The sequence below is a fragment of the Perna viridis genome, chromosome 2, assembly GCF_037379345.1.
Source record: "Perna viridis isolate PV_CMFRI_1.1 ecotype Kerala chromosome 2, ASM3737934v1, whole genome shotgun sequence".
Classification (NCBI taxonomy): Eukaryota; Metazoa; Mollusca; class Bivalvia; order Mytilida; family Mytilidae; genus Perna; species Perna viridis.
This window is the reverse complement of record NC_142446.1, coordinates 9,194,640-9,212,129: the sequence shown is the minus strand read 5'-3', so window position 1 is coordinate 9,212,129 and position 17,490 is coordinate 9,194,640. Positions and strand designations below refer to the sequence as shown.

General features: G+C 34.2%; 1 protein-coding gene and 1 pseudogene across 4 annotated transcripts in view; one reads left to right on the top strand and one right to left on the bottom strand.

Annotated features, from left to right (window-relative positions):
* Nucleotides 1-1,015: 1,015 nt before the first annotated feature.
* On the bottom strand, nucleotides 1,016-2,990 carry LOC148623556 (uncharacterized; annotated as a pseudogene).
* Nucleotides 2,991-4,202: 1,212 nt separating this feature from the next.
* Nucleotides 4,203-17,490, top strand: part of LOC148623555 (protein Smaug homolog 1-like) — a 40,042-nt gene continuing 26,754 nt past the window's right edge. The window contains exons 1-3 of one of the 4 annotated variants that reach the window (XM_088565439.1): nucleotides 4,203-4,358; nucleotides 12,460-12,691; nucleotides 16,793-17,194. In XM_088565439.1, coding sequence (XP_088421565.1) covers nucleotides 12,490-12,691; nucleotides 16,793-17,194 — 604 coding nt within the window. In that variant the 5' untranslated portion in view covers nucleotides 4,203-4,358; nucleotides 12,460-12,489. Of the gene's footprint in view, nucleotides 4,483-12,459; nucleotides 12,692-16,792; nucleotides 17,195-17,490 lie in introns of all 4 variants that reach the window. The other 3 variants (XM_088565437.1, XM_088565440.1, XM_088565438.1) reach the window with 3 other exon arrangements.

The following is a 17,490-nucleotide window of genomic DNA, read 5'->3' as shown; positions in this document are numbered from 1 at the left end:
CATTTGCTTTTGTTATTTTGTGTGTATGATTTTAGTTACTTTATGTTCTTTGTTGTGTATGTCTGTTTTTCATGTCTGGTCTTTGTCCCTGGATTACATTCTTTTGATTACCGCTATAACCTTGGTTCCCTTGATTACTCCTTGATTGAAAAAAAGCTCCCTTTAATTTTACATTAATTTTGAGCATTTTATTTTATGAGCTTTTGCATTTAAAAAAAAAGCGGGATGTTTTTTTTCTGTTTTAGCGGTCTAACTGAAAAACGCTTTCAGCGAATGCCACGAAACTTTTAGGATATTCTTTGTATCTATTGTCATAGGCTCACTTTTGTTTTCTATATAGTTTTGATTTCGCTTTATCCATTTTTGTGGCACTTTTTCATAAAAAAGGCAGGGTGGTTTGCCTGTTTTCGAGCTCATATTAAAAAACGCGATCGGCAAATGCCACAAAACTTTCAAATATTCGTGGTATCCATGGTCAATCATAGGTTCCCTTTCTTTTTCTATAAATGTAAACTTCTATTTCACATTTTTGATTTTCTGTGTGTGCACTTTTTCATAAAAAGGGGGAGTTAGACGGGCATTCCATGCACATATGGTATAGCTCTTTATTTCAATCAGAATATCGAAAAACGCCACATAACGTAACATCGCGGTTGATTGTTTTAGACAATGAAAAAATAGATAATAATGTTCTTAAGTGGTGTTCTTTGTAAGAATCATAGAAATTCTGTAATATGTGATACACCCCAAAAAGGCTACACATTTTTATTTTTGTTATTAAGTTGTTTTAAAGGTCTATATATGAAGAAATGTATAATTATTCATTATAATCTGTCTGCTTTTAGGAGATAATACACACAGAAAATCTAACAGTTTCTATTGTATTTTAGTGTCATTTACAGAGTTATCACCCTTAATTTTTAATTCTACAGTACATTCTACATAATTTGTATCTCCTAAGAACAAGCAAGCATAGACCTGTAATTAATTATTTTAATCATTGGTCAAAGACCCCTTTATGTTGACGCTTTGAAAAAAAATGACTTGATAGAGCTGCTATATGAAAACTTAGATTTAGTGCTCATCCTCTGATGAATGAAAGAGGAAGACATATAAGCATACCTAAACAGAAAGGAAATATACAGCACATTTATAAAAGTTAGCTATTTATATTAAAAAAGACATACAAAATAGTATAGCAGGTTTTAGCAGCTAATTGACATAATTCTTCACAATTAAAAATATAAATAAATTTATCGTTATCAGACAATGCATAAAAAAATTAATTATATTTACACGCTTCCTCAAATAATAAATTACGAAGATCTGCATATAATGGACTTAAAACATGTTTTCCATCTCCGATAATACCACAACAATTCATTGACAAAATATTTAACAATGAAGTTTCTGAAGCCACATTTGAATTGGCTAATGAGACAATAGACAAGTAATACTATATTCATCTTCTTGAACGTAGGAATAATCAGACACAACACTATTATCACATAAAGTTCTGTTTTGTTCTACAGTTGGACAACCAACATAATCATTAGGTTTATTTACAAATAATTGACCAACAATGTTACATGAAGAGTGTTCTCCCAGACTGTTCTATTGGACTGTAACATCTTGTCGCGGGGATGAATCCTGAATTGCTCGTTCCACTGGCCTACCAGGTGTTTTGTACAAATTTGGCACAAGCTGACTTTGATACGGAGAAGAGTCGAACACGACTTTGCTCACATGCGTAGATTTAGCAGAGACTTCCGTTGGGCTGTACAACCATCGATGTAAAGACGATCACGTATTAGTACAACATCCCGACGTTGTTGTTTTGCTTCTCTCGTTTTTGGCTAAAGATTTTTTTCTTCTTTCAACAATTTCAGCAGGGAACAGCTCGCTAATACCAAAAGGCGGACATTTTAGCTTGTATGCATTTTGGAGTACAAGTTTTAAGTCACTGTAGTAAATAAATCGTGCTACAATAGAACAGGCATCGTTTGTATTCCGTTTACCGAAACGATGAACGTTTCCAAATTCTATGTAGTGGTCAATTTCTAATTCCTGCTGTATGAAGGCCCTTAGTTTATTTTCACAATTTTCATATTGGATGTGACAAAGACCACTAAACACCAGTTTGTTCTTCATGCTTCTGTACTGGAGGTCTAATACTTTACTTTTGAGCTTCTCAACCTCTTGGAGAGTTCCCTGGGTTTGTAACTTACCCAAGTTTTCAATTGACTGTTTATTTTTTTGTTTCATTATCGAGCCATTAAACTTTTTTGCTCATTTCATTTACTTTTACTACAAGATGGTTTTTCTCTGCTTTACATTTGTCATACATGTTGCTCATAGCTTGTACACTGGTCTCGAGTTCATTTATCTCTTTTTCTACATTTTTTTTATTTATAGAAATTTCGTGAAGATCAGCTGACAGTAAGTTTAAGGATTTTTTTTATTGTTTCAATGTTGGTCATCCCAACAGCAATCTCTTTGATACTAGAATACTTCGAAGATTATCGCTAATACATCGGATTTATTTCCTTTTTCGATAACCGTTCGACTCTCTGCTATTAATTTTGACGTTTCGATTAATGACATCCTGTAAATTTACAAGGTAAAGTTTTGAGAATGTTTATCGAAGTTCTTCCGTTTCTCCACAAATACGTGTCGTAAATTCTTTTTGCATAGGGTTTTTACACTTTCGCCACTCGCCATCGGCTTTACATACATCGTTCCAAAGTACTGTCAAGTTTTCGTTCCACCACGGTTTTTTCATACGCCCTGCCGTTAATACAAACATATGTTCAACATAACATTGAGTGATCGGGTATGTGTTGTGGGTCAAAAGAGCCCACCGTTGCAATTTCGTTGAATAAAGTCCTCGCTCTTAAGACCTCAAAATTCTCAAAACATTGAAAATGAAAAACATTTTCTTTTGGAATATGAAACATATAATTCTCAGAGAACACTAATCAATGAGTAAATAGAAAAATATATCGACTAATATAAAAGTTATGTATATGGCAAGCTAAAGTGGACTTATTCATTATTTTCTACGTCTACCTCTGATAATAAACATTGGATGTAAAACGTTTGTGGACAAAAACAATGTTGTTTTGGGCTTTGTCTGCTGGTACGACAACATATTTGTCATGTATAGTGGACAATGTTTTTGCTACATCGGGGTCTTTGAAAACCGATGTATCCTTGGCACTCATTGACCTACTTAAAACTTTCATTCGTTTCAAAATTAAAAACCTCTGACAGAGAATCAATGTATTCTTGTTCTCGTTTTACCCATTTCCTTGCATAGTCCTCCACTGCATCCATAAGAACTTTAAAGTTATAATTCCAATTTATGGAGCGTGGTTCACGGTACTTTGGACCTTTAGAAAGGATATCGCAGAGATTCATTTTCGGTGATGGTTAAATCTTCTCTAAGGACGTGACCAGAAGGACCATATTTGAATGGAGAGTTTTAGCAAGAACAGTCAGGTGGTTTAGCCTTGATGTCCACAATCTCTAGGTTCTGCAATAGCCTTTTATAATTGAAAATTTTGGATGCAATGGGTGAAGTATAGGAATATGAAATAATTGGTATGGATTTGTCTTTGAAATATATTTAAAAAATCATTTTTTAATTTTAGAAAACACTCAATTTTGTCCACTTTGGCTTGCCATAATAACTGCTATAAAATACTAAGATTGACTTCCTCTTTCATCTTAAAATGTTTGAGCATCAGAAATAATCTATTATAGATGATGATGTACATTGTATCATCATGAATGTTTCAAATATGCATTTTCATGCATGTTATATGTCGTTAATTATAACTGTTCCTATGATGCTATGTACAGTAGGTCTCGACCATTTATTGTTTGTGTGTCAGTCAATAAAATACTGAATATTGAATATATGAAGGATACCGTCAGAATGTTTTGGTGCAAATCCGTAAAAGTCCGAAACAGTGCTAATAATGTGTAAATTGGTCGCCAACAGATGGCGTATGCTAGAGCACTTGTTAGGTCAAAGTTCATTGTAATTAATCTGACAACTAAGGCTTGACCTGTGTTGTATTAATTGTTTTAGTGAATTAAAATTAGATCCAAGTTATACCTATGATTATACTTTATAAAGTCTCGCAAAAAAACTATATTGTTACACATAGAAATGTCCGATTAATCCCAGACTTCTGTTTCTAATGTTATTACCGCCATAGTTGCAGTATCATGACGTCACTCATTTGTGTATTTTCGACATGTGGGATGTCAAAACAAAAAATTCCTAAGACTTAAATATTGAAATATCCTGGTGTTAAGTTTAGACGGTGATGTAAATATGAGAGTTGTTCGTAAGTAATGAAATATTTGTGTTTAGAAGATGAAGTATTGACGTTTGTAACCATTATGTCTCATGTAAACAAAATGGATGGTCCTCCTTGTCAACATACATGTATATAGCCTGACATATTCTCTGTAAGTTGTAGAGATTGTATATTTGCAAAGTGAATTGATGTTGAATGTGTTAAGTACTTAAGCTGTCGATTTGGATATCGCTTGACTTTAAAACTTTGACTCTTCAGACGTGCCTATGTGAAGACCAAATATTTTTGATGCATGTACATTAAATAATTGTATTCCTGTCATTTGCAGACAGGATTATTTTTGAAGGAAAGTTTTACTGTTCAGAAGTAGTTATTGCCAAAATTGGCAGAAACACTTTATTGGATAATTATGAAGCTGAAGTTGGTTGTCTATATAGAATAACTGAACTACATGTAGTAATCAACATGTGCTCAAATCCAAAGTGTTTTGCTGTGAAACTTGTTCACCTACATGTACCAAGTCTTCGTTCACCTATAATGGACCCACTAGGTACATGTTCAGTCACTACAATGATTATATTAAATAGGCATATTACCATGTATCACAAATTATAATACGAGTTAGGCACAGCCTACAACATACATGTAGCATGGCACCTATGTTAAGTCAAAGATGTGGTGAGATAGGATAGGTAAACAGTAATCCATTAAAAAAAAAAATAATTCAGCAACTGAGGGCTCGAGCGTCTTGAGAAAAACCTGGAGAAAAGTGACTTCTCTTTCAGAGAGACATCAGGAGTCTTGGGGGAAAAGTGAATGCATACACGTATTATTCACAAACACTTTTTTTTAAAAAAGTTATAATACAATGTATTTGTTATGTGTTGTTACATAGATGCACACAATAAGCTAGCATTTTTTATATGTTCACTTTTTAAAATTGAGACATATGTTACTTTTTGTTTCAGCTACATGCTTGCTTGTATGTAGGTACATTTGTTTGTTTGTTGGGATTTAACGCCCGAGCAGCAATATTTCAGCTCTATTCAGGAGATGAACATGAAGTGGATGATAAAATGAACACGAAATGATGATGAAATGAAAAATGGGTGGGACTCAAAGATAATGGGGTCGACAAATTTTGATTGCCACTGGCAATAGGGAGAGGTGGGTAGGGTCGGGCAATTTAGCCTCCTGTGGCGGAGCCCTATGGTTCCTACTCCGGGAGAATACCACAGTAGGATTCTTTAACATGCAAGGAACGTGGCATCTTTCCCAACACGGTGCATCAGTATGGTTTGTGGTCAGGTTTTCCGTATTATAGCCTGACAACTCCAGCATGTAACACGCTATGGGTACCCCATTCCACCACCTGGGGCACACAACCCAGTTGCTATGTTGGCAGAGCTCCGTAGCCCCCGGCTAAGGTTCTGAGCACTATTTAGTCGCCTTTTACGACAAGCTTAGCGCTGCTGCAGGCCTATTCTTTTGACACCCGGACCGGCACGGGGCTGTAGGTACATTTGTAAGTAACTAAATATCTTGGTCAAGATGAAATCAGCCTGCTGATTGAATGATTTACTGTATTATACATATATACATGAAATTGAATTTCTATACCTCTATCAGTTGCCAAATTTATTACAGCAAAATTGATATATGAATGAGCAAAGCAAAGCTTCTTGCAAAGCCTTGGGTATGACCTATTGGTTTTGCTATTTTTAGCAGCACTGTGCTTGTTGTTAACAATTTCCTCAGACACTACTTGACCAATTAAAAGCAAATTTGAGTATGAATGTCCATGGGCTTTCCCGGATAGAAATTAGGTGGGGATTTTTGATTAGTCAAAAAACATGGTCGCCATTACTAAAAATAGAACATAAGGGTCAGACAAGTTTTTTCGCATACACCTCCAACACCATTTGGTTTAAACAAATTCTGATATATTTAGCACGATGAGATCTACATGTATCTGTGGTCAAATTTTTGTTTTAATCTGCTAATGGTCTCACTAATTCTAATGTTTCCTGTAGACCTGAAAAAAAATGTGTGTTTCCGGTAATACCCTTTTCGAAAATAGGGTAGGTAGGTTTTTTTTTTTTGCGAACACTATAAAAAAGTTAGGGTTGTGAGGGGGGCCACAAACTAGGGTCGGTCGGGTTACCAGAAACATAATTTTTTTTTTTTTTAGGCCTGAAGAAAATGATAAATTGACACACCCTAGAACTTAAAATACTGGCCTATAATGCTGTGGTCCTTTTCACAAAAAATCGTAAGAGTAAAATTTGTCGTAAGTTATGATGCCATAGTAAATAAAAGTATTGTGACATCATAACTTACGACTAATTTTACTCTTACCTGACTTGATAGGGTCAGGGTTTGGGGAAACAAACAGTTATTTATTTTTGGCCTTACAAAAGTATGCACTTAATTATAAGGCCTATAAAAGTCTGCTAGGGATCAAACTTGTTGTACAACTTGGAAACCTCAGAAGTTGTTCAGATGAAAAGAAAACAAATAGGATGCCATCATTTGATGACGTGAAAGGTTCAGTATTTTGAGGAGTTGTGGATTAGAAGTTGCCCCTTAGTTGACCAATGACATAGTTAATGTTTCGTATGAGGAAAGCCAAATATTCCTTATGGAAAAAGGAGGTCTGTTCACAGTGACATCATGTGATAAGGAATTCGTGAAAGTTTCATTAAAGTTTATTCAGCAGTTTAGGAGTAAATGAGCCACAGATTACAAGATAGTTCAACATTAATCTATTAATGACATAGTCCATGTTTTAATTAAGAAACCCATTCACATAGAAAACAAAATAAAGGATGCATCATGGCATATAAAGTGCATCAGCCATCTCTTTATACACAGAAAAATTTCCATTACCATTACTTTAAGGGACAATACTCAACATTTAAAACCGGCCTAGCATATCTGAATACCATCAATTTACAAAAACATGTATGCATAAATCAACTTTCTTTTTAATAGAAGATTTGTACTAATGGACTTTTGTATTTGGCACAATTTTTCTGGAAGAGATTTAGGAACCAGTAACTAATTTGATAGCTTTTCATGTTGTTTCTTGTTTCTTTTAAAAGGTCTGAGGACTTACGGATAACAGTTGCTGACTAGCTTGTTATCAACAAGACTAATTTGTTATATGTCTGGCATAAATGAATTAATCTGTCTTTCCAATATTCCTTAAAACTCTTGTTGACTAAAGTTTTCCAGACTTTTTTTTATGGATTCTATAGTAGCTCCATGGGCAATGACAGGTTGTACATACTGTAGGTAGTATTTTCTTTATTGTGACAAACCAGCTGGTTCTATTCTTATCTTCCATTAGTAACTGGTGTGGCATAATAATCTCAATTGATACATATAAACACACTACATTTTAGCCCAGCGAAATTTAAAGTATTGAATATGTAGATCCTTTTTTCTAACATTAATTTAGAGGTGTAAAGTAGGGTTCATATAATTTTTTGACATACAAAATGAGTTAAGGAGTTTTGAAATTATTTATTTTCAGTGTGTTGCAAAGTTTATTAAGGCTCTTTTTGTCCCCAGTGATATGTCTGTCCAGGTTTCCACACTTTAATGCTTCTACCGAATGAGTTTTTTGTATGTAGCCTTATTATGAAGAGTTACAGATTAAGTTCGACTTTGGTTATGGTCTCACTAACCACTTCTAATGTTTTCAGTACTTTACATGTTAAACAAGTAATTTTCAATGTTTCATTGTGAATTCCCAGGACAAATGACACCTTAATGTTACATACCATTACAAAGCTTGGAAAATAAGGCTTTCAAAATAATTACTCAAATGGTATGATTTCCGTAGAAATTCTGCACAAAATTTACTTGGATAAAAAATACTGAAAATCAACATGATTACCTTTTCTGCTAACTGACAGCATGGAGGCAAATTAAAACACATTTAAACAATATTCATACACTTTTGTAGTAAATTACATATATGATTTTAAAGCACACATTCTCAGCTTTATTTTGACTATTTTTAATCAGAATACACACAAATAATGCACTTACAATGCATAGGTCTAGGTTCAGTATGTTTTTGGTACTACATAGGGGGAGTGGCCATTAGACCCGGAAGTGGTTAGTGAGACCTATGGATGAATGATTTTTACAGAAGTTACGGCCCTTGGACTTTTCCGTTAATTTGAAGTTTTCCACACTTTTTTTATGTACTGCTTTAATCAATTGATTTTATCTTTTGTATGTAGTCTTACTATGAGAAGTTACATATTAAGTTTGACTTTGGTTATGGTTGAAAAATTTGTACAGAAGTTACAGCTCTTGGTCTTAGAAAATTTCAGTGAATTTTAAGTTTGAAAAGTATCTTTTTACGTGGGGACATTGGAACGCTGTTCTTTTTTTTACAAAAAGGAGTGGCAAAGTTTGCCTAATATTTAATTAAAAGACCTTTGGGGGAGGGGGATGGTTGAGAGCCTTTTCATTATTAGAAGAGTCTAAGAATATTAACAGTCCGTTTTTGAAAGACGTGTTTTATGCTTTATTATCTAAACCAATACAAAAACTTTCAGATATCAATGAGTGGTTAAGCTTAGATATTTTAAATTTTGTGCCTTTACAAGATTTATCTTATTTCATTAAGTAGGAAGACTCGGATGTCAAATATCTAAGTGATCTAATTGACATAGTGGGGAAAAAATTCATCCCCTTTACAGAACTGAAATGCAAGGTACATACACAAAACTGTGAAATATTTCTCCTTACAATCATGTATTCCTACTGATTTGAGACCATTTATTAAAAAAAAAATATTTAGACAACACAGTGATACACACTGCTGAGGATACATTTTTGATACTGCTTGGTAATATTTATTTATTGTCACTTAGTAAAATTACAATGTTATCTTCCTGATGAGAAATTTTTGAAATGGGAAAGTAAATTACATACTGAAATTCTAGATTGGAAAAAATATTTGTTCTGAATAAGAAGTGTTGTAGTAATGCTTATCTTGGCAATTTCCAGTACAAGTTTTTACATCAAATATGTTTTTGCACAAGATTCATATAAAATATTCAAATTTGCGTTCTTTTTGTAATCAGAGCATAGAGACTATAGAACATCTGTTTTACCCTTGTCCATGTGTCTGTGTTCCCGTTCACAATGATTTTTTTCCGTCTCGGTTCTCTCAGCAGCTACTCTTCACAGTGGCTTGACATTTCAGGGGTGGAAATTAACATAAAATTTCAACTACATGTAGCCCGCAGGACCAGTAGACTTAAAAATGTACTGGTCCTGCAAAAATTGGATGTGAGAGAAGAAATGATGAAAATGATCATTTACTACTGCAAGTACATATCTTTTTAACAATCAATAACACATTCAGGATCTAATAAACTGAAAATATCAAGTTTATCTGTGACCTCATCATTATTGTCTTCTGTTTTACCATAAGGAGCCTTACTAGGTCTCCTTGGTTGTTGCCCTGAAACATTCCTGAGTTAAGCAACACTAGTGGGGTTGAAATTCTGAATGTCTAGGGTGTGAAAAATAATAAATAATAAATCGGATAACACATGTGGGCATGGCTTTGATATTCCAGGAATTCACGATTTTTTTTCCACAAAGTTTGGAATAAATGTTTCCGTTACTCCATATTATAGATCTTATTCTAGGTATGTCCATGGATCTGGAAACGGTAAAAAATGCAGGTCATTGACCGACAAATTTTGCAAATGACGCATGACAATTTTCCAATATCGGACATAAAAAATTGTCAACCCTTATAAATTACAGTCTGTGTGGTTTTATTAGTGTATAAACATCCTGTCTACCAGTCTCCTAATTGTTTATTAGAAATTAATTGACAGGTATGTGTCAATTTTAGCCGATGTGCAGCCACTTGTGACTCTGATTTACCTGTAACTGATTAGTTGATTGGATAATTTAATTAATGGTACATGTGCAGCCCCATTGCCTATATGAATTAATTGAAGTAACTCGGAGAATCCACCATTTTCCTGCCGATCTTTCAGCGGTAATGAAAGCGCGTGGAACTGAAACATGTAGTTAGTAATTATTAATTCGTCAATTGAATCGTTTTAACACAGAAGTCAACAGACCGTATAAACCAATATACAAAATGTGTTCGCGATTTTCTTTATAAGTAATCAACTTTTTTTTTCATCACTCAGAAGTTTTCGGCTGTTAGCCTATGTGATGAAAAAGTCTGAGAAATATGATGTTTTGTTTACATTTTAGAAAGTCCACGTGTGGTAGAAACCGAACACGTTCAATCGCTCTGATATTTTGTAAAAGACAGAGTATGTGATGAAATTACACACTTTCTAATATTTATTTTAAATAACTACATACAAACGTTTTTTAAGTTTATTTTCGATCTGAGCATGTAAAAGATGATGAAGTTTGATAAAATGTCCGGCATGGGCTATCAAAATTTCCGTACCCTTGGGTATGTCATATGGTTGGATACATTGTGGGAAAAATCTGAAAACAACTTCTTATTTACCAATAATTTATATCCTGATTTCTAGATCAACATTCCCCATAGATAAACTGTATGAATGTAAAGACTAGTAAATACTCTGCATCTATAAAAGCAGAACCTAATAAAGAAGTTAGCATATAGCCAAAAAACTTGATCTTTGAGTACAATTTATATTGGAAATTAAAGTTGTATTTTACATCATATAATCTTTGAAATTGACTGTGTATGCTTGTATTTTCACAAGGACCAAAAACCTCCAGTGCTAACAGCACTTTGATTTGTGAACTTGTAGGGATTATGGGGTCAATACATGTAAGTAATCTCTATATATCAGAAAATATAGTACATGTACTGATGTACATCTGTAACAGAATGTTTGCTGAATTTAATTTGATATTGGGTGTTGGCAAAGATGGGGAACATACTTTGGTAAACACTATCAAAGCTCTTTTTAACTGACCAATGTTTTCTTTCCTTAACAACTATAAACAACGTACTACACTATAAACGGTGTACTCAGCAAAATCTTGTGGGTCAGAATAAGGTAACAAAAAATTGTATCTTTTAATTTACAACAGTCTTCAGGATTTCCCATAAACCATCACTCTAAAAATATGTTTATCAAATTTCCAAATACATTGCATTGGCTGTGTCACATATTTATCTATTTTGCAGAAGTTACGGTAAGGGTGGCAATGTTTCAAGTTGTTTTTGCATTGCATAATATACAACATGTATGATGATTTTCCCCGGTCTTTCAAATCCAGATTAACCATTCCATTTCTTTTTTGTTCCCTGTCACAATGCAGAAGGGGACATATAAATACCTGTGTCTGTGTGTCATTGTGTCCGTCACACTTTGTGGATATAACTCCTCTGAAACTACTCAACAGATTTTGTTGAACTTTGTAGGATTGTTAGTCAACAAAGATGTTGATCATATTGGGCTGTCATTTTGATTTGGCAATTTTTAGATATGGGACCTCACCATGGCGGGGGACATATGGCTACAAGTAGCAATCTTGTTTACATATGTTACTTCCAATTTTGATAATTTCCACTTTATTGTTGGCTTTGTAATAATGTCTTGTAAACATTAAATCCCTTTGGGTAGTTTTCTCAATTTTTATAATGCATGTCACAAATTTTCATTTAAAGTATAATTGGGGAGATCATTTAAAAAGTATAAGAAATTTGTCCAACTGGTCAGATGAGTTGAGTTTTGTCTGAACTTAAATTTACTTGACCTAATGGGTTGAATAGAAAAAACCCAAAACATCCAAAATATGGTGACCCAGTTGCCAAGGTCTGTTTGACTTGCCCATCATGAAATTTGCCTGTGAGCCAGCTTGAGAGTGCTAATTTTAATCCTTAGGTAATAATCTAACTACTGACTGAACATTCAAGTGACACAGGTCTTATCCTTTTTAGCTTGATTGCAGTATTTCTAGTTTGGTTTGGATGAAATTACAGCCATGAAATTTATTTCAGCTTTTATGCAGTTTAATACATGTACTTAAATTGGTATTTATGTTTATTGATACAGTCTTGCATGATGTGAATTTAACCCCCAAAAAATTAATTGTCTATGTTTTGGTACCTTTTTATTTTTAGAACTGAATTGATGAAAATGTGACAACAACCATGAAGTCAAATAATATGTTTCGTGATCACATGAACACAGTATATAATTGGTTTGAGAACTGGAGTGAGTGTGAACAGACAGTTGCTCTCTATTCTTTGTTAATGAAAGCAACTACAACACAATGTAGATTCCTGTCACAAGTATTATCCCAGAGAAACTACACTGATATAATTGAACAAGAAAAAGAAGCTAATGAGTCAGGTATGTACTTTTTTAATTTTTTTTTTTTCTGATGCATTTAATATATATCACAGTATGATTGGATCTTCTCTTTTCTAGTTTTGTTCTCAGAGATGTTATTGGTTAATAAGCCGCCTTGTACCCATGGAATTGGATGGAAACTCATAAAATTACGTTATTGTCTGAAAACAGAAAAATTTAAGGTGGCTGGACAGTGGTGCAATGCGTCATGAAAAACAAATTATCCTGCTAGAGATCTAGAGATCTGTCAAACAGAAGAAAAAACAACAAATTAAAGAACTATTAGAGATCATATGTTGTTTGTCACAAAAATGTCAAGATTCAGACATAGTTAGAAAGTAGATTAAGTGCATTTATTTTAGTTCAACTGGCCAAAGGCCATGTAAGCTATTGCCATCACTTGGCGTGTGTCAGTGTTAACAATTTTTCAAAACTTTCTAAGAAACTACTGGACCAATTTTTACCAATCTTGGTATGAATGTTCCTCAGGGTATTCTGCATAGAACTGATTTTGGGATTTTTGATCTGTCAAGAAACATGACTGCCATTAGGCCAAACAAAAAATATGTGTGTTTACTGTCACATGCTGAAAAAAAAATAGGGTCGGTAGGTTGATTGTAGTTTCTTGACTAATAAGCTTCATAGAGAGAAACAGAATACACTAATGGTGCACATGCTCATCTGTCAGCTAGTTTTCTTTTTAAATTGCTGGCAGTGCTGACACTGGAGGCCGCCATTGTTGTTTAATAGGATAAATACCACTACCAGTGACGGAAAAGTTCAGAATTTCTGGAATTTCAGAAAATTGCCAATAAAAAAGTTAGGGTCGCGGCGATAAAATGAGGGTCGGTCTGGTAACCATAAACACACACATTTTTTTTTTCGGCCTCACTGAAAACAGAACACAGGTGTCAGACAGAAGTTATCTCACATATCTCCCAAGTTATATGGTTTAGGCAAATTCTGACATAGGGTGAAAGTGTTCAGTATGATGAGATGTACCTGTGGTCAAAGTTTAGTTTTAATCCATTAAGAAATGTTAGAGTTATTGCCCTTTTTCGACATTTTTGGGCTATTTTTAATGTTATTTCTTTCAAAAATCTCCTCTGACACTATTTGACCAATTGGAACCAAACTTTGTATGAATGTTCCTTGGGGTATCCTGCATAGAACTGATCTGGAAATTATTGATTTGTCAGAAAACATGTTTGCTGTTACTGAAAATGGAACATAGGGGTCAGACATAAGTTTTTCCCATATGTCTCCAAAACCGTTAGGTTTAGCCGAATTCTTCGAATAGCTGAAATGATCCTTAGTACTAGGACTACAAAAGTCTTTGGGATATAAGTTGTCAAAACAACTCCTTGTGAGTGTTATTGCCCTTGAAAGGGGGAAATGACTTTCTGAAATGATCCTTATGATAAGTCCTAACAAAGTGTTCTTGAGTCAAAATTGTTTGACAACTTCTTCTTTAATTTATTGTCTTTGAAAGGCAAAATTCATCTAGGTGAGCGATTCAGACTCCTGGGAGCCTCTTGTTTTGTCCCACCACTACCTATTTGTGGGGCAATTTTATTGGGATGAATTGGACTGAAATTGTGGTCTCGATAGTGCCTTTCATATCTTTTATGGCAAATTTAAAGCTATGTTTTATAACAATTGCAATGGACAAATAAAATAAAGGAACTAAAATGGAGAGGCCGAAGTGCTCTCCCTTGGAAGAATTATTGGAGTTAACAAAACAAAACTGGGCAAGAACAGCATAATGTTTGGAACTTATAAAGTAGATCATACTGTGATAAACAATTCTCAATACTGCACATGTAAAAATCCTAAATCATATCATATATCATATCAACTATCTTCAAAGATTTTTCAAGATTCATTAAAATCCAAACTGAGGTAGAGGTAAATAAACTGATCTAATTCTTACTGTACTTCCCATCAGTTCTGAAGGAAATAAAAATTAATGATTCAGCTGATTTTTTTTTTTGTATAGGCAGCCAGATTAAGGACTGTATCAGGGATAGTTCTGTGATGCAGAATTAACACATTTATTATTAAATGCCGCGCTGTCAAATTTACAATGCATTTCATGAATGCTTGATTTTCTGAAATGCCTCATCAGTAAGTCTGTTTAGAACACTTGCCTCCATGAAATTTGTATATGTTTTGTCATTGAACAGTGACATGCTTTTATTGTTGTAATTAGACTGGTTGCTTATTGATTCTCTTTTATGATGTTTGTAATGTAGCACATCTTGGAAACCAGCTTTGAATTTGTGGCAGTATTTCATACATTATTGAGTATCATCCGGACTTGTCTTGCACATTGTTTTAATGAACTCTTAGCTATCTTAAGTTATAGTTATGTAAATCTGAATGTTTTTTTAATTAAAAAAAAAAAAATAATTTAAAACTCTGCGTTTTACAGTGTCCCTCTAATCAAATAAACATGCCACAGAAAAGATAGCTGACACAGTAAAATTTGTTTTTGAACTCCACTAAGTTTTTGGTATTTGGCCAATCAGGAAACATAACTGCGATCAGGTGACTTGCATTTCCATGGAAGTAAGTCTTCAAGGTCAAAGGGTAAAAGTGAAATCATACTGACTGCATTGGAAAAAAGGAATTGTGTGGACAAGGATTTTTATAGTAGTAACCCAGTCTTTGATATCTAAGTTACAGACAACAAGCCCTACTCTTCATCTGAAAAAAATTGATACAGGATACATTGGCTTGGAAGCAAAATTTCTGCAGACCCGCCACTATTTTTACCAGCATTGGCTGGTGGGCTGGTCCCAATTTCCTAGGCTTGTAACCAAGATGAATTTGAAAGCTTTTTTTTTTTCATGACCATGTAAACTCCTGACAAGGATAAAGTTTTCAAATTTTCCATAACAAAACTTAATAGATACAGTAATCAGTGTTTAAAAAAAGCCCCAAATAATCTCCACCATAAAATAGCAGCCAGGAAATGGCTTCCAATCCCAAGAAAGAAACCTTGTAATTTGTATATAACTTCAAAGCTGTACTTTAACATTATATGAATTTGAATTGCGTGTATGGTTTTGCGTCCTTCAAGTTTGTTGTTGAAAATTACTACTATAATCTTTTTCAGTGAAGGAAGTTAACATGCATTTATATTCAATTCAGAATTCGAATTCAAAATCTTTATTTCTGATAAACGAGCCACAAGGGGCAATGACAAATATGACATTCCTGATTGAAATAATACATAACAGAACAAATTTTTAAATATGTTTCATAATTATAACCACATGTATTGTATTGATTGTTGGGGTTTAACGCCCTAGCAGCAATATTTCAGCTATATCCAGGCGATGAACATAAGTGGATGACAAAATGAACATGAAATGATAATGAAATGAAAAATGGGATAGGACACAAAAACAATAAGGTCGACAAATATGATTGCCAATGGAAATAGGGAGAGATGGATAGGATCGAACAATTTAGCCTCCTGTGGCGTAGTGCAAAGGTTCCTACTCTGAGAGGATACCATAGCAGAGTTCTTTAACGTGCAAGAAACGTGGCATCTTTCCCAACATGTTGCACTACTATGGTTTGTGGTCAGGTTTTCCGTATTATGACCCCATGTAGGAGGCCAGGGGTACCCCATTCCAACACCTGAGGCATACAACCCAGTTGGGTAGAGCGCTCTGGCCAGGGCCCAGGGTTCTGAGCACTATTTTGTCGCCTTTGACAACAAGCTTAGTGCATCTGCCGAACTATTTTTTTGATACCCGGACCTGCACGGGACACATGTATTTAAGAATCAGTGTTTTAGGATTATTGAAAGTTATAAGTTTACACAGGAAAATAAGTTGCCCACAATTAAAACCTACTTTCCATACCTAAACCATCCTTTCATATATTCAAGTTTTATACTTGCCAAGGGGAATGGAGGACATATCAGGTAAGTTTACCATACTAAAATTGCTCTTGTCACAGGTGATTGGAAAGTGAAATCCTAGAACATATAAGATATTTATATTATCTATAATGTTAATGTATCTGTTTATTGAGTAGCGTGCTAAGAAAATGAACTTCATATTTTCCTTTTTTTTTATTTTACAGCATACATTCAAAATCTTTGCAATGAGAGTAAGGATAGTGCTATTAGTAAACTGTTGGCTCACTGGCCTTTATTACATACAGGCAATGCAGAAGCCAAAAAAGAGTATCTCAAGTTGATTCCTATTATTTTGTCATATTCCAAAGAAAATGGAAGTCATATTGAAGATACAAGACAATTATTATCATACTCTTTAATCCATCCAGCATGCACAAGTGAGGAGAGGTCACAATTTACAATGTGGATTGGACAACTGGAGGAAATATTCACTTATGGAATTCATCAACAAAGTAGTGAGAAATCTGACACTAATAATTGGCAGGAAAAACAATCAGAAGAGAATCATCACACACCATTACATAGCACATACTCTGCACCAGCTAGATATCCTACCAAACCACCATGTAAGTACTCAAGTTAAAACATATCAAACATGGCACATACTCTGCACCAGCTAGATATCCTACCAAACCACCATGTAAGTACTCAAGTAAAAGCATCTCAAAGCACATACTCTGCTCCAGTTAGATATCCTACCAAACCACCATGTAAGTACTCAAGTCAAACATCTCATACAAAGCACGTACTCTGCTCTAGTTAGATGCCCTACCAAACCACCATGTAAGTACTCAATTTAAAGCATCTCAAACAAAGCACATGCTCTGCTCCAATTAGATATCCTACCAAACCACCATGTAAG